Source organism: Chlorocebus sabaeus, chromosome 20 (genome assembly GCF_047675955.1).
Source record: "Chlorocebus sabaeus isolate Y175 chromosome 20, mChlSab1.0.hap1, whole genome shotgun sequence".
Classification (NCBI taxonomy): Eukaryota; Metazoa; Chordata; class Mammalia; order Primates; family Cercopithecidae; genus Chlorocebus; species Chlorocebus sabaeus.
The window spans coordinates 60,152,966-60,170,087 of record NC_132923.1 but is presented as its reverse complement, the minus strand read 5'-3'; the positions used below and the strand labels follow the sequence as shown (position 1 = coordinate 60,170,087).

Genomic DNA, 17,122 nt, shown 5'->3' with positions numbered 1-17,122 from the left:
TATCTCCCAGAGGCCCCATGACGAAATATAAAATACCACCAGACTGGGGATTAGGGCCTCAACATATGAATTTGTGGGGAACAAAATTCAGCCCATAGCACCGACCCATATTGAGTGGTTAAGGAACCGACCACTGGTAAATGAAGTGAACCCAAAAGACTGCCATCATCCTTTCCTGCCATTATTAGGGTTCCATTGTTCAGTTAAGAAAGTGAATGAAATCTAGAAAATCAGCAGTTCCAATTAAAAAGGCATTAAAGCCTAAGGACAAGAAGAAAACAACCTTTTAATTTCTGCGATGAATGAATAAAGTAATTTTTGTGAGTGGTATTTTCTATTTCTACAGCAGCCATAAATCAGACCATTGGGAGCTGTACCATTTTACTTTTAAATGTACATTTTTGAAAAGAACACAGTTGTTTCTTATTATTCTCCTTTTGTACAATTTCATTGCATTCATCACCAGTCAGAGGGTCCTGTTGATTCTCCAGCAGAAAAAACTATTTGTTATATTCACAGTCCAAGTGCCTACTGATTAGCACAGGTATTTTACATTAGCTGATTGGGCTGGAAGTACAGTCTTCCTCTAAGCTTTACTGCTTTTTCCATTTTCTGTTTTTTTGTTACTTTTCAGGCCTGAATTCCTTTCACTTGGTTCATTCTCTTAAGAATTACTAGCCACAGAATGATGTTTTTATTCATTTGAAAAGTTTATGTCCATTTGCAAATGATTCAAGACAAGACTGAGAATTCCACTGCCTGATTTGCAGAAAGTTGTTGCTGCCTGAAAATGTGCTGGGCATGTCCTGTTGATAGATAGTACAAATATACAGTGTTAATACAATGGGCAAACTCCAGAGCATTTCCATAGCTCCCGACTATTGAATGATATACAAAAATATATGACTTGGGGACAGCTGAAATTGTTTCCACACTTTGAGCTCTGCTTCCGTTAGACTAGTTCACAATATTAGATTGAATCCCAAGGTGCTACTGATAATCATCAGCTGTTTTTCTTGCCAGGGCTCTTTGTTTAAATGTATTCTTTCATTATTCGTGTGCTTTTGGAAAAAATGAGGGAAAGAATGTTTTTAATTGAATAATCTGTATTCTGTCAAGTATTTCTTCTCCCTAGGAAGGTATCTGAAAACTTACTTTGCTGTTTTTATTTATCCTGCCAGTGTAGTATATTGATGAGAGAACTGAGGTCCAATAGTGTTAAAACAAGACATGAAATATTGATTAATTCTTCTTTTAAATTCTCTTTTTACCCCTGAGTATAGCAGGTTTCAGAAACTGCTGCCAATACTGTGCTCTCCAATAAAACTCCATTATTGGGAGGGGGTCTTGATACCCTTCAGGCTTTGATAAATGATTATTATGCTTTTGAAATGTTAGCTTTGAGTGCCCGAGGCTTGACTTTCATCAGTTCATGAAAGAAACAGTAGAATTGAAGCTGCAAAGTTTGAGCCAAAGGCCCCCAAAGGAACCATTTCATGAAAGGAGTTAACCACAGATACTGAGGTTTCTGAACTCCTTGTCCTTGTCCCACCTGACACCTTTTCTCCATTCCTAATTGTACATTCCCCCGTTGCAAGCTAAGACTTGCCCTTTGGGTCTAGGCCAACTGACTTTGCTGATTTCTAAGGTTAAAAAGTAAGAAGATGGGTTTAGATGGACTTGTAAAGAAGGGAGAAGGAAGTACAATGCTTGGTTGGATGAAGAAAATCAGGGGACAGTGAATGAGCAGAGTAAGATCTGGAGATTATAGGAATCTGGCTGTTTAGGGTCAAGGACACCCTCAGAGCAATCACCCTAAGGCAAGAATAGGCCGTGAGGAGTCAAATCTACTGCCCCCTTAGGACTCAGATGAGTTTGGAACAGAGGGGAATCTGATAAAATGTATATGAGAACTGCACAGGACAGCCACCCCACAATAAAGAATTATCTTGTCCAAAATGTTAATAGTGCTGAGATTGAGAAACTCTAATCTAGAGAAAGCGCTACAGTTTTTTGTCATCAAAGTATGAGTTTCTTGTGTTCAGAACCCAACTCATTGAGTTATTGGTATTCAATAATTACTAGAGCACCCTGTGAATAGATAATAAATCCGACATAATCCAGTTCTCTTTTGAAAAGTAGCCATTTCCATTTCCACAGTTCCTCCCCTGAAATTATCTGAAAGGGAAATGTCACTCAGTTAGAAGGCTCCAGCTTGCCGGATAACAGGAGGAAAGTGCTTCACAATATCTTTCCAGAAATGAGAAGAGGACAGAGTGTACTCAGAAACAGAGGTGTAGGCAAATGAAGGTTACTGACAGCCAAAAACACTGAGACTGGTAAACATCATGATAGCTGGACAGACAAGGAATCCCTGTATCCATGTGTTGGCCTTTTGACATGAAGGAATAGGAGTAAACATCAACAGTAAAGTAGCTTATATTTTATTGAAATAAACTAGATGAAATATCATATCTTAAATGATATGTCTTCAAGCATGTGCTACATCAAGGTCTTGACAGCATCATTTTCCCAAGAGATGTGCCAGTAAATTTAAGTAGTTTCCAAGTTATAAGTATCTTGATTACCAAGGAGCAGCGGGATGCAGAGCCTGACCAGTAAAATCAAAGGATTGATGGCTTCCTCTTCACACTCCTGCCTTTATTTTCCCCTGCATGGCTCATTATTCTGCTGCATTAATTTAAGCTTTCCTATTGCACTGAATTAAGGGCTTAAATTCTCTTATTATCCCTGTGGGAATCTTGATTGTTTGTTTGTGGATGAGAATAATTGTTTTTATTGATCCCCAAATGTGGAAGGTAAAAAAAAAATGCTATGGTTGATGGCCAGCTGATACATAGTTAGTGCTGTGTGCATGAGTGACAAATTATGAAACAGTACTTGGCCCCAGAGAATACCCTTTAAGAATTTTTAAGGCATTTGATTGTTATCACTTTGAGTCATTTGATAGTTATCACTAAGTCTTTCCAAGCTGGAAATCATAAACAATTTCACATACATCAGGCAAAGTCTTTTTGTTGTAGTTTTCATTGAAACTTAAAGGTCTAGTTGGGTGTAATTTATAACTTCTCATTTCTAGTATGTTCACACAGCAACCCAGTAGAGTTTGGAAATGGTGCAGCTACAAGACGTTCCAGAGCCAGTATCATCAGACCAGTGAGTTCCTCTAGGGACCCAGATTACTAGGCATTTATTTGAAAGAATTCCTGGATTCATCCAGAAGTTGTCATTATTCTACTGCAAGTATCGCTGTATGGACATTGACTTCAAATAGTTAGAGAAAAAAACTACTTTGCTAGCCCTAGCTTGTACTGTGGGTAGGAAACCCCATGCCATTTAACATCCCAAATATATCAGAGGCATCAGGGAAAGGAACTGCAACTGTCTAATTAAGTGCTATTTGTAGGACAGGGCACTTGGGCAGTATGAGCCTCCCCCATCTGAATCAAATGCAACACATCTTGTTTAAAGAGCTATTGAGCTAATTAGCATGGCCTGTCTACACAGAAATAAAACAAACCAGGTTAGGTCCTAAAGGAATCAAGGATCAAAAATGTGGTAAAGTTTCCTTATTAGGTGGTAAGAAGGAAAGATCTTTGACCAGATGCCAAACCCTGAAATTCTTGATCCTCTTTTCCTGTGGTAAAGAGAACATAGATATATAGAGAAGCCATTATGACCATTGCATCTTCTTTATTCTTTGAGGGCTCTGTTCTGAAAGCTTACTGTTGAACCTTCAGAAATGACTGTGTGGGCTGAACTGGAATGAGTCAGGAGAGCTTGTTTTGCAGAATAAGTGTCCATATGTCACAAAGAGGATCTTCCTCTTTTTCCTGGAGATACATTATCTTTGTCTTTAATAATTAACACATCTGTGAAGGGACCACATCAAAGGGAGGATGATTTTTCCTAATTATGATTTTTTTTTTTTCGCACTGAAATTCACCTTTACCCTTAGCACTATGGTTCAGTTATGGCCTTGGCCTTGGTCAGCCATTGCAACACCTTCCATGAGTGGCAGTGTAAAGGAGTTCTCCCCACAAAAGTTTTGTGACCATTGTCACTACCATTGCAAGGTAAAAACTTTATACCCAGCTTATCTTTTTATATATACCCCATGCATTTAGTGTCATGCCTGTCATACAAGGGAGCACGAAATGTGATCTGACCAATTCACGTGTTGGCTCATTACAATATCCAATATGCGTGGAGCATGGTACTGCACAATGGTTAAAACTTAATTACAGACTGTTGAGGGTGATGATCACAGAATCATTTGATTTTTAAATTAGAAGAAACCTTGGTTATGACTTAGTTCAACCATCTCATTTTAGACACAAGGAAAATAAGACCCAAAGAGGCTAAGTGGCCAAAGCCTCATGTTCCAGTAGTGGCAGAGCTGCAATATCAAACCAGATATCCTCACTCCAATTCTGACAGCACTCTGTGTTGACTCTGAAACACATGGTTGTGCTTTGTTGCACTGTATTGTGATCAATTGTTTTAACATGTGTGCCTCCCTCACTAGACCATGTACTCGTGAGAAAATATTCATCACCAGGCTCCTAGCACAGTCAGTGGCACATAATAGGATCCCAATAAATGTTGGTTGAAAAAGCGAATAAATGAGTAAATACATGAGACTTGTTTTTTTCCTCATCATGTAGAAACAAACAAATGCCGTAACTTTTAGTGATCTCTACGAGTGCTTGGTCAGCGTAATAATGAAGAATAGACAAGATAGGGAGTGAAAGGTAGAAAAAATAGTATGAGAAAGAAGAGGAAAAAAAAGAATACACAATTCCATAGGAATAATAACTAGACAAATTCAGTACATAGACAAAATGTTTAGATTCAATTTGGGAGCATTTTGTCAAGACTCGTGCCTCCTCTGATCTCTTCTCATTTTCAAATAAGGGCTTTTTAAGCAGATGGTGCTTTAAACAATTCCCATCATTGCTGCTCCTCCTCAGACCCCAGAATGCAGGATTGACTTCAGGTTAAGTTGTCTAAAAGGCAAAGTTGTTCGTTAGTGTATCTCACTTCCCTGAGATATGTCTTCCCACTCATTTTGCATCTATTGCTGCCCCATGTTGCTGCTACTATCACAGAGGAAAGTGCACGTAACTCGCTGTGATCTGGTTTCTGGGATATTTTCCATACGTCAGAAGATACGAAGGAATGGCTACTTAAGCAGTGACATTTGAGACTCAGTGACAAGTATGCAGAGAGGAGGTATATGGGCTGAGTTTGTGTCTCCTTGTGAATCACCCAAAGTCAATGCAAGTAAAGGCTAAAAAATCCAATCATCTACCCCCACTGTGAGTTTGTGTTTTTCCTGAAATGCTGGCACGTTGTAAGTAATTTGACACTAAGTAGTGCCTGTTAAAAAGAAGCAGCAGCAGCAGCAGCAAAGGATTCAAGGCTCCTAATTATAGCACACTGATGGCTTGGTGCTGGGGTGTGCATCAACAATATTGAGCAAGTACTGGCTGGAGGGCTGAATCCAGACAGCGGTTATCAGTATCTAAGTGTCAGTTTCAACTGGCTGTGCTCCTGTAGGCCAAGAAGTCTACATGGAAGGTAGACCATTTAATCTTTTTCAGAGGTGTTGCTACACAGCCATCAAACAAATTGGGCTAGTCCAAATGCCCCTGTGGAGAGAGTTTTAAGGAGATGGGCAGTCATCTGTTTTGAATGGATTGAGTCACATTGGCTAAAGACAAATATGGAGATCCAGTTTTCACTGAAAATTCCTTTGAACCATTTGGAACTTGGCAGATGCCCAATCAGCATTGCATCTAAGTACCTCCCCACCCTCCCACTCAGTTCCTGCATTTCCCAGATCTTCTTTGAACATACCAACCATACTTCCATATTTGTGATTTTGTCCTTGCCCTTCCCTCTTCCTGAAATACCTTTTCCTCATGTGGTCCACATGGCTTCTTCCTCCTTGACCCTCCCCTCTGTCTTTTTCAGATCTTTGTTCCCATGATCGAAGAAGCCTTTCCTGGCCAACTTTTATAGCATAGCTACCTCCAAATCCAATCCACTGGCCTTCGCAAAGACAGAAGCTTTGGTTGTTTTGATCGTTATTGTATCCCCAGCCTCCAGAACAATGATTACCATGTAGCTTGTTCAATGGAAATACAATGAAGTTGATAATGTAGGTCTTAAAAAGGAGAAGTCTTGTCTTATAATGCCTGGAAAGCAGTTAAGGAAATCTTTTCAGACGCTTTCATTTCAAGTTAATCACATACACTGCATGTAAGTTACACTTAGAAACCCAAGCAGCCTTTAAGAAAGTAGTAATATGTCCAGGTAAGCAAGATAGCACTATTATCATTCAGTACCCATCCAGGCTCCAAGCAGCTTTAAGAGAACCTTTCCTCTGATAGACAGCACTAATTTGTGTCTTACGGAAAATTAAATAAATTATTTTTCACCTGAAGGGAGCAGGATTATTTGACTTCAGATATTTGCCATATGGCTTCTCTTGCACACAACATAGCTTTGAGGCTTAAGGTAGTAAGAGCAAGAGCATTCCTATAAATTATTCAGAGATAATTCAAAATAAGTGTGCATCTTTGACATATTGTCAAGTTTCTCAGTGCTTTTTCCTGATAACAAGTGCTATGTTTTTGATGAAATGTTGCTTGTTTCTCACACACCTTATTGTTCTGTGTGTGTGTTCTGTGTTTTGTCCTGTGTGTTATTGTTTGTTTTAATTTCCCTCAGAGTCCAGTCTGGCTCGTATCTCAGCACAGGGTGGTTTACCTTCATTCTGGCCATGGACGCCTGTTATGGCATTCACGTCTACGGGATGATAAATGACACCTACTGCAAGTAAGATCACAGGAAATTATTTTTATGCAGCTCCAATTCTGAGATCTTGTCAAAATATCACAATTCATTTTAATACCATAAATCTAAGAAACAGATAAAGCAACAATTATTTCCCAGTGTTCTTTGCTGACATGACATTTTATTGTCAGTACATCAAGTTGTGACTTCTAGGGGTGATAAAAAGAAAAATATTTACCAGTCTAATGTCAAGTGTCAGGAAGAACACTTTTCCCTTAATCAGTGGCATAGCAGGAACTTGTGGCTTGAAAATATGGAAGTTTAGTGGTTGTTTAATTTGCAAAAGCAAGTTTGTCATTTCTGCTGCTCTGATGGCTTGATGGATAGCTATCTACTCAATGGTTAGTTAGATTTGATCATGAACGAAAAAATGTCCTGAAGCCTCAGAGAAACTGACAGCTTAACAAGAATTCCTGGAAATTATACTTCACTAATAAGTGAGTAATCTGCCAGATCCTTATTTAAAATGAATGTGTTTACCCACAGTATATCCTCACTGGTAGGATATTTTCTAATTAGATAATAAAACAAACCCTCCATGCTTCATCAGGATAATGAAATCTATTTCCCTACCAACAATTGGCACAATATAATTCACAGACTGTTTTAATCATAATGTCAAAATGGTAACTCTCAGCCACAATCGTCATGGACAAATATTTCTTCCCTAACTATAAGCATAATGGAGCTCAGATGAACCCAATATCTTACTGTGAAAAATCACAGTTTCTTCAGGTTCTGCAAGAGGCTATCTAAAGTTTCTTCCATTACACACCATTTCTTTTTTCAAAGAATAGCCATATGTTTGAATGTAATTGGCATGATATATAAATTTTATTTGATCTATTAAGCCACTAAGAACCTGGTACATCTTCCTAAAAGCTTTCATACATATAATAGCTTTTAACTGAGTTCATGGACAAGAATCATGTATGGGTTTGTGAGTAAATGCATTTACTGGGCACATAATGGATTCTTGTAAATGAGTGCTTCATTCTTCATCTCAATCTTTCTCTCCTTTTCTTTTTTTTTTTCTTTTCTAGGACAGAAGGGTATAGAAAAGTCCCCTACCATTACTATGAACAAGGAAGAGATGAGTGTGATGAATATTTTCTTCATGAACATGCCCCATATGGGGGTCATAGGTTTATCACTGAAAAGAAAGTGTTTGCTAAATGGGCCAAGAAGCACAGGATAATATTTACACATCCAAACTGGACATTGTCTTGATAATGGTTTTTCTGATCTTGCCACATCACTTAACGTGATCCCCATACTGCAACTGTGATGCTGATGATGCTAATGGAGATGATGGTAACGATAAAGACAACAACAATGATTATCAAGTTCCTGTACACTCTCAGATGTGGGTGGTGACTCTGCTAGTAATTTAAACTCAGCATTTCATGGAGGATGGTTGTGCTCATGATGTTCTTTCTGGAGGTTCAACACTACATACTGCACTTTATAATTTAACTGGAATTGAGATGAAGGCCAGTGACATGACAACTGTGACCTAAGAAATGGGAAGATTATCCTTCAAGATAGCTGCCTAGAATTGTTCAGCAGTGAGTAACTTCCAAAAGCCAAAAGAGTTTGGCCTCATGAGGCAAGGTGATTGACTCAATGGCTTCTTGAATCTCAGCAGCTCCGCCATCTTGAAGAATGATTGATTTTCAAACACTGACCCAAGAACTACCATCAGGGTGCAAGTATCTTACTAGTTAGCCTAAGGATGGGAAAATACCACTTCCTGACATGCCATCTTTCAACAGTATTTCCTACAGCTAAAGCCTCAGGCCATTGCCTAATTAACAATGAAGATTTCATGGACGTCCTACACTTCAGGATTACTTGACTATCCCAAACACATGAATCAAAATGGGCTAAGTAGCAAATCTTGATGAATTTCCACTCTTACCATCCATTCTTACTACTGACAATATAACTGAACATGTGATTAGAATGACCTATATTAATGTTTAGTTATTTTTGGTTGAGTCCTAAATATTTCAGAAGGCTACTTAACATGTAAGATACCAACTTCAACACTGTAATAACATATACTGTGAAAACATTCCTAAAACATAACCAAAGGGTTTACTAACTCTGCTTCAACATCCAACAACACAAAACTGTATGATTTTTAAAATCATGAAACAGAGAAAGCAAAGCATATTTTTACATCAATTTGTATCCTATCATACTTCATAATATATATTTGTATATTCAAATTGCTATTTTATAGGCCCAAGATGTGTTTCTCTAAACATCACATTCTCATTGCCAAGTGCCAACTGTTAGACATGGAGAGGAAATGATTCCTTATATTAAACCTGACCAGAGCTTTTGCCTTGTAGGATTTTATTTTTCCCATAGTGTGTCAGTTGTTATGCCACAATAACAACAATAATAATGACCTTAATGTCCAAGGTACTTTGTCATTTACAGTCCTTTAACATCTGTTATACCATGTGATGCCCCTGAACACCCCATTGGGCTATTGTCTGTGTATTCTACTATCTCTTTAGCAGATGATCTGTAATTTGGTCATTGTTCTGTTATATTCCAGATTGCTCTACTTGCTAATATTTGTATAGAATAGAATTTTATGTAAACTAGTAACCAGTTGATCTCTGTGCCAAATACATTATATCAGGATTACACAAAAAGTATCACAAAGGATGGTCTTGGCCATATGCTAGGACCCCTGTGAAAATAAGTAGTTTTAAGTAGTTTTTCTATATACATATATATACGTGTGATTCTATTTAGAGGGGGAAAGATGAAAAAGCAGGGACAACGGGAGGAAATGAAGGCAGAGAAATATAGTTTCCTGTCCTAGGGTTGAGACAATTCTATTTTTCATATACTCATTGCTCATTAAATATTAAAGGGATGATTTGCTGAGAGAGTAGCTGAGAGTTCAAAAACATCCTTGCAGAATGATTCAAAAGACAAAAGCCAGGCTCAACTTACAGAATGTTTTGGAGACTGGAAGTAATGATACATTTCACTTCAGAAGCACTTGTAGGCATAATACTAGTGCTAAGTATTATGGTGAGCTATCATTAAAATGTGCCGTCTTGGATAAAGGCCTTTTGCCTGCTGTCTTCTGCCATTTTGATACCTCAATATTCACACCCATAAAAATTACTAAGCCCCAGTTCTATCCTCGGAAGGAGTTGTTATTCTGTTGTTGTTCCCCTTATGCAATTTTTAATTCTATGAATGTTAAGTTTTTTTGAACTAATGATAGATAGAAATACCTACTGAAAGAAAAATAAACAGAGACAAATGTTAAAATTGCCATACAGACTGTTTTTCCCCCTGTTGTTTCACCTTAAAATAAAAAGAAATCCTTGATTAATCAGAATGCCTTGGGACATGAACTTAATTTATTTAGTTTTCTAATAAATGAAGGGCCAACTCTTATTTGTTTTAACCCCTGCTGATGAGAAACATTTGAAAACTTGCTTGCTCTCCTGCCTCGTTGTAGCTTTCTCTGATGAAGACGTTTGCAGTATATTGTATCCTTCACTCTATGGCGGAAGTTGTGTGTGGAATATGTAGACTCCAGTGTTTTCTTAGGAGGGGTGGAAAGGGGCTTTTTTTTCTCTCCTCTCCTCTCCTCTCCTCTTTCTTTCCTTTCTTTTTGCATCTAAACTGCTACTCTACATTTTTTATTGTTGTTTTCTTTGTCTTTTTCTTTCTACAAACAGGAAACAAACAAACAAAAAAGCACAGGTTTTTCTCAATTAGGAAACTCAATTGAATGATTTCCAGTATAATCAGCATTTTGATAGAATCTCACAACTTATTTTTCTCTGCTTTTATTTCCTGTTTTTCTTTGTTCCATCTTTCTAATTCTAGTGAAAATGCAAAGTCTAATTTCTCCCATGTTGAGAATAAATTTTTCATCTATGATTTACTGATAGAGAAGAGCTTGGTAAGGGAGCAATTCAAGGAGACTATTTTGCCATGCAAATTTCTGATCAATTCCCACAGATTCCGGTGAAATGAAAGATATTCTATCCAACATTTAAACATTGAAAAATTTAACTGAACTTACTTATCACTGATGTGTATTTATCCCAGAAACTAATATGTGAAAAATAAAAATATTTCAATACTATCCGTGGCTCTAGGAAAATGAACTATAAAAATGGGTCACAATTTTTCTGAAATTGGCATGAAAACATTCAAGATAAAAATAATAGACTAAATATTATTTTCTATTCTGCATAATTCTATGAAAAAGCAAGGTAATTTTTAAAAAGTTTTAAAATGAATGTTTGAATCTTTTCCAATTTAACCAAGTGAGAAGTAGTAATGATTTACATTGTTATGATGATAATGTGAATAAGAAACCTTTTAGAGTATATGATTTTACATTGCTATCAAAGCTATCAAAGAAAAAGGAATTGGGATTTGGAGGAATGTTTGTATATATGCACATAAAGTCCATTTGTGTGTGTGTGTGAACACACATATATATACATTATATACTTATAACTATATATAAAGGCATATGTATAATCCTATATTCTTCACTGGTGCATGTGAATCATAGAAAACCCTATTTTAGACCTCATCTGAAATTTGTTGGGTTACATTTTGAATCCTGATGAAAAAAGCAAAAATCCAAATTAAATGGACTGATTGCTAAGAGTACATAAAATCATATTCAAAAGCCAGCCAGAAGAATAAAGTTAGAGAAGCTGCTAAATCTAGAAAACACAATTAGATGCCACAGTTGTCACAAATCAGACTTGTAAGTATAGCAATCTGTATTGTGGGTTCTGCCGATTGCAGGCTTAGCTAAAGTCACATTGAAAAACATTGCATCAAGCTTCATTCACACTGAAGTAAATGAACATTGGTCCTCCTATTCAAATAAGCCAGTCTTTAGCATAAGCAAAATCCAGATTTGCATGATTTTTATTATATAGCTACAGAGCTGTGACCACTGTGAAAAAGGAAATTTATATAAGGAGATTGCTCTTGGAGGATTTGGTATGAATCAGCTGAGGTAGGAAGAAGAGTCTGAATTGGAGACCTGCTAACCTTCCAAGAAGTAGAAGGATCAGAAGAGAAAGACTGTTACTTAGAAACCAGACAGCACTAAAGTACTTCACCTGGTAGTGTTAATTGGATGTTAATTATGAGCTTGGTTTAATTTCAATAAGCAAGAAAATATAATCAGATGACTGATTTTAAAAAAAGAACAAAAACAATGGGCCCATCTAGCCTTTAATGTGACATGTCAAATGCAAACAATAAATTATGTTATTCAGTGTCCGTTGTTTGCATGGCTTAGCACAACGAAGGATTTACAGTCTGGGGGCCAGGAGGGAAAAAAATGCTTTTTTCTTAAAACAGCATATTTAAAAGACAAGACCTCATCATTTTAATAGTGTACATAGATTAGTGACGGAAGGAGCCAGTGCTAGCCTTTGTAAGTAGTGTAGGCTTTTAGAGCTGAAAGAGATTTTAAAGACCAGCCAATTCAACTCCTACACCTTGGAGCTGAGGAAACAGACAGAGGTGAAGTGATTTGCCTGTAGTAATAAACTGGACTAATGGCAGTACTGAGACTCAAATTCTTGTCTCATGTTTTCTTCTCTAGTAATTTTTCCACTACACTTTTTAGACAGAAGAGTAGCTGGAAAAAAAAAATGCCTAACTGATTTTACTAAAGAGTCTATTCATGGAATCCAAGGGCTCCAAATTGTGTTAATTCTGCTCAGGATGAGCACACTGACGTGGAGAAATATTTTCATAATTGAAGGAACATATCCCATTGATTTTCTACACTCTGTTCTCTCTGTTTGTTGCTATTGGTAAGGCTAGGCTATGTTCTGTTATCACAAAATTCTAGGACTTGTTTAAAGAACATAAAGGTGAATTTCTTACTTTCTCTTTGTAATTGAGGATGAGCAAGCCATTGATACACCAAGAGCTGTTGAGTGTTGGAGGTTGCCTGGTGAAACTGGCAGGCCCTGTTGCTGACATTTCCCCAGAGCTAAAGTGTCCTCATATTCAAACCAACTCTGCTGCTCAAGTTAGTGAAATTATCCATCAGCACTAACACTACCCTTTGGGTTCATGCTCATTCCTACGCTATATGTGACCTTTGAGCCTAGATACCCTTCTGGAAGGTGAATGAAAGCCCCAAATGTCCCGCAAGACTTAGTCTGCATAAAGCATTGAAAAGGATTTTTTTTCTCTACAGTTCGTTTATATGATACTGTTAGAAGTGAAGAATTTTGAAACTACATACAATGGCCTCTGAAAATGGTTCCTGTGGCTCAGAAATAGTATATTGTTCTGTTGCTTGTTTTTGCTGAACTGTAGAGAAAACACCAGAGTAAAATTCCATGTAAATTGCTAAGGCATCGAATCAGAACTGTCCTTGGGCATTGTAACAGTGCAGAAAATCTCATTCAGTTTTTTTCTTTTTTTTAGATAACTACTTTTTTGTTTCCTTTCAGAATAGGCACTTTTTTTTTTTTTTTTTTTTTGAGTAGAAAAGCTCTTCTTTCTCCACAGATACGTCTCTTTTTGTTCACACCTTGGATTCTTCAGAAAATAGAAGCTCACTTCCTTCCATAAAGGTGAAGAACACCTTGATGAATAAACAGTCAACTACCAAGTTCACATATTTACCTATGTAGTGAGAGCTACTAAGAAACTTCAAAGGGATCAAAACGAGGCAATTTTATAGCTTTTTGTTACCTAATCTACAAAGTACTAATTTCCTTGTGTTTAGCTTTGTTGTCACTGTTACTGAGTAAATACCCATTTCTGTTACATACGGAACATTTTTTGCTTCACTCATTTTCCTGAGTTCCCATGATTTTTTTCTGTAGTTTCTCATTCATTTTAAAACCTGTAATCTTCATCTATTTTTAGAAGAAACTGTAAATGCACAGTTGTACATTTGTTGAGAGTTTTTATGACATTATAGTGCTTTATTTATAAGCATTGTGTCTTAGAATAAAGCTTACAAAATGGCAAAGGGCTATTGGCATATTTCAGTTTGTTTTACAACAGGACAAGTAAGGATATGTTAAAAAAGCCAGAGGAAAAAGTGGGTATGGGATTTTTAATATACTTGATATCCAAGTCAGAAACATATCCAGGATACTACTACAAACAATAACAAGATAAAATGTTAGTCTGCCTCTGGAATTTGTTTTGTCCATATTAACTATCTGATGCTGACATATATTTCTTTTTTTGCTATGCCAGACATATTAACATAGTTGAGTTAGCACATAAGCTGCAAAAAACAAAGAAGTCTTCCTTCTTTCCTCCCTTCCTTCCCTATTCCTTACTTTCCTCCCCACTCTTCTCTTATTTTCTTTCCACAAAACTCAACACTCTTGCAGTTGAATGTCAAATTTGGATAATTTTTCTTTTAACAAATCAGCTTATCGTTATCTATCCAACTCTATAAGAGATCCATGTTTGGAAATGATCTCCAAATGAGAGTCATCTTTGGAAATAATGACTTCCAATAACTTATATGCCAGGCTTATTAAAGGGCTGTATATCTCATTCAGTTTCCCCAGTACTTTATGAGGTACATAATGTTACCATCACCATCTCACATATAAGGAAATTGAAGCACTAGTGAGATTAAATAGCTTGCCCATGGTCACACAGCTTTTGATGAAATGAGATTGGAACCAAAGCAGTTTGGCCCAGAGTCCATACCCATTTGGGGAAGGCTAATAAATGTAACCAATAACACCCCAAATTTCAGTAGCTTAAGAGAATAAGATTTGTTTCTCTCTCAAACATAAATTCTACATAGATGCTCCTCTCCAACCAGCTTGTTTCCAAGGGTGACTCAGATACAAAGACACTTTCCATCATGTGGCTTTGCCCTCCTCCAGGTCCTTTGAGTCCTCTCTGTTTGGCCTACTAAAAAGGAAAGAGCAAAAAGGAGCTTGTGCTGGAAGGTTTTATGGGCAAGTCTGGAAGTGATGTATATCACTCCACCCACATTCTATTGGCCAGCCTTGCTCATGTGACTTGGTATGCACAACGCTGTCTAAATGTGTAGGAAAAGAATTTGATGAACATGTAGCTGTTTCTGCCAGATATTCTTAGTCATGATGACACAATAGCTGAAAAAGAAAACACTGAGTTTTGTGCAGCTCTATGGGTGAGTTGTTTGTTTTGATAATCCTTGTTCAAGCACTAGAAACACTGCAGAAAAAAATTTTTGTATATGGATATTAGTACCCACACCAGAACAAGAAATAAAATAAGGAATAATATATTGCTCTAGGTTGTATTATAACAGGAAGAGAGAATATGGTTTCTTTTGCTCAAGGAAGCAAGAGAGAAACTGGTACACAAGAAACACTTTTAAGTGACTGAACTCCACCCACAATAGAAGTAATGTGACTTTTAAAGTCTTAGTGATCTGTGGTTAAAGTAGCATAGATGCGCCCTCACCTCTGATCAACCCCTTGTTTTTGTGCCTATTTCCCTTGCAAGATGTCACAGAGATTCGCCTTTTTTTCAGCTGTCCTTTGGTCTTCAGGTCTATGCAGCACTGTGATATTTTTTACTGCAGAAAATATAATTGCTATTTCTTGAATCGTAAATTTAGGAATTTCTCTCATTCATCTTTTTTATTTGTTAACATTGACATACAAACTTAATAAAGGTACTTACATGCCTTAAAAAGCCTAGACACACCACAACATCACAGGGCATATTTCTATAAAGAGAGGACCTTACATGCATTCTCTCCCTCACTCTTCTTCACTTCCTAAGACTTTCTACTCTTTGACATCATTTTCTTTAAGCTATCTAGGAATCCTTTTCCCTTAACACTAACAGAATTTTGCATCCTAGAGGGTTTTTTTTCGCCTAATAGGAAACTATTTGCTATCTTGGGGAAAGTACTTTGCATGCTAGCATATAAATTTTCTTAGTTTGTCCATGGAGGGAGATTAGCTGGGACTCTAAAAGCAGTATAATTAGAGAAGAGAATCTGCCAATGTTTACCTTCTTTCAGATTAATGAGAAATTTCTTTTAAGGACAAGAAACTTTACTGTCTAGTTGGTAAATGACATAGGTTTGAATCTCTTTCTAAGAGTTGTAATTGATGATAATAATATTCTGTGGTGCTTTTTTTTTTTTTTTTGAGACAGAGTCTCGCTCTGTCACCCAGGCTGGAGTGCAGTGGCGCGATCTTCTGTGGTGCTTTACAGGGATAAATTGTTTAGTTTAATCAGAATGGTGTCTCTCACTGTCCATAAGTCCACGGGCAAAAGTCTTGACTAATACAATCATGGAGTATACACCAGCAGAACCTTACACCATGCATTGTTGAGAGTTCTTGCTCTATATTTAATAACACTTTTCAAATATGCCATTTTCCATGATTACAAAATTGCTTAATCTTTCAAAATAATTTTCCTACAAATGTCTAAATTTCTCCAGAAGTAGAACATATACTATCAGATTTACTTGGAATGATCTTCCTTAGTCAGTGGTGTTTTCCTTCATATTAAAATGGTTTGAACAACACATCTTTTGGTGATGCTGGTTATGATGACTTTCCTTCCTAGTAAAAATAAAAATAAAAAAAGGGGTGAGGGGAAATACTCCACAATCTTTGATGGATAAAAGGGCATTAATGTTGGATGAGGACACTAATGTCACGCAAATGTATCAGTGAAATATGCACAACTGTGCCTGGCTGTTCAATAAGGAACAGAAAAAAATTAAAACTTTCAACAGCACGACATATGGACTCAATAAAACCAAATGAAATTTGATAGGAACAAATGTAAAGCCAAACAAAAAGACTTTTAGGTTCAGAAAATACAGGAGCATGACTTTATAACAGTAGTCATGGAAAATATTTGGAGGTATAGAACACTGTAATAGAAGACATAGCAATGAAAAGGTCACTATGACCCTGATACATACACAAAGAGTCTAAGAACAAAACAGCAAGGTTCAGGGCTGGAAGTGTTTTTAAAACTTGTTTTCTGTTTTCGTTTTTGAGATGGAGTCTCATTCTGTGGCCCAGGCTGGAGTGCAATGGTGCAATCTCAGCTCACTGCAACCTCTGCCTCCCGGATTTAAGCAATTCTCCTGCCTCAGCCTCCCGTCTACCTGGAATTACAGGTGTGCCCCACCATGCCCAGCTAAGTTTTGTATTTTTTGTAGAGATGGGGTTTCACCACGTTGGCCAGACTGCTC

At 37.0% G+C, this 17,122-nt stretch overlaps 1 protein-coding gene across 1 annotated transcript in view; it reads left to right on the top strand.

Annotated features, from left to right (window-relative positions):
- ST6GALNAC3 (ST6 N-acetylgalactosaminide alpha-2,6-sialyltransferase 3) overlaps window positions 1-10,261 on the top strand; it is a 557,649-nt gene extending 547,388 nt beyond the window's left edge. Inside the window, exons 4-5 of the mRNA XM_007978248.3 lie at window positions 6,760-6,867; window positions 7,929-10,261. Of these exons, the coding sequence (XP_007976439.1) occupies window positions 6,760-6,867; window positions 7,929-8,115 (295 nt within the window). The 3' untranslated portion in view covers window positions 8,116-10,261. The remainder of the gene's footprint in view (window positions 1-6,759; window positions 6,868-7,928) is intronic.
- The last annotated feature ends 6,861 nt before the right edge of the window (window positions 10,262-17,122 follow it).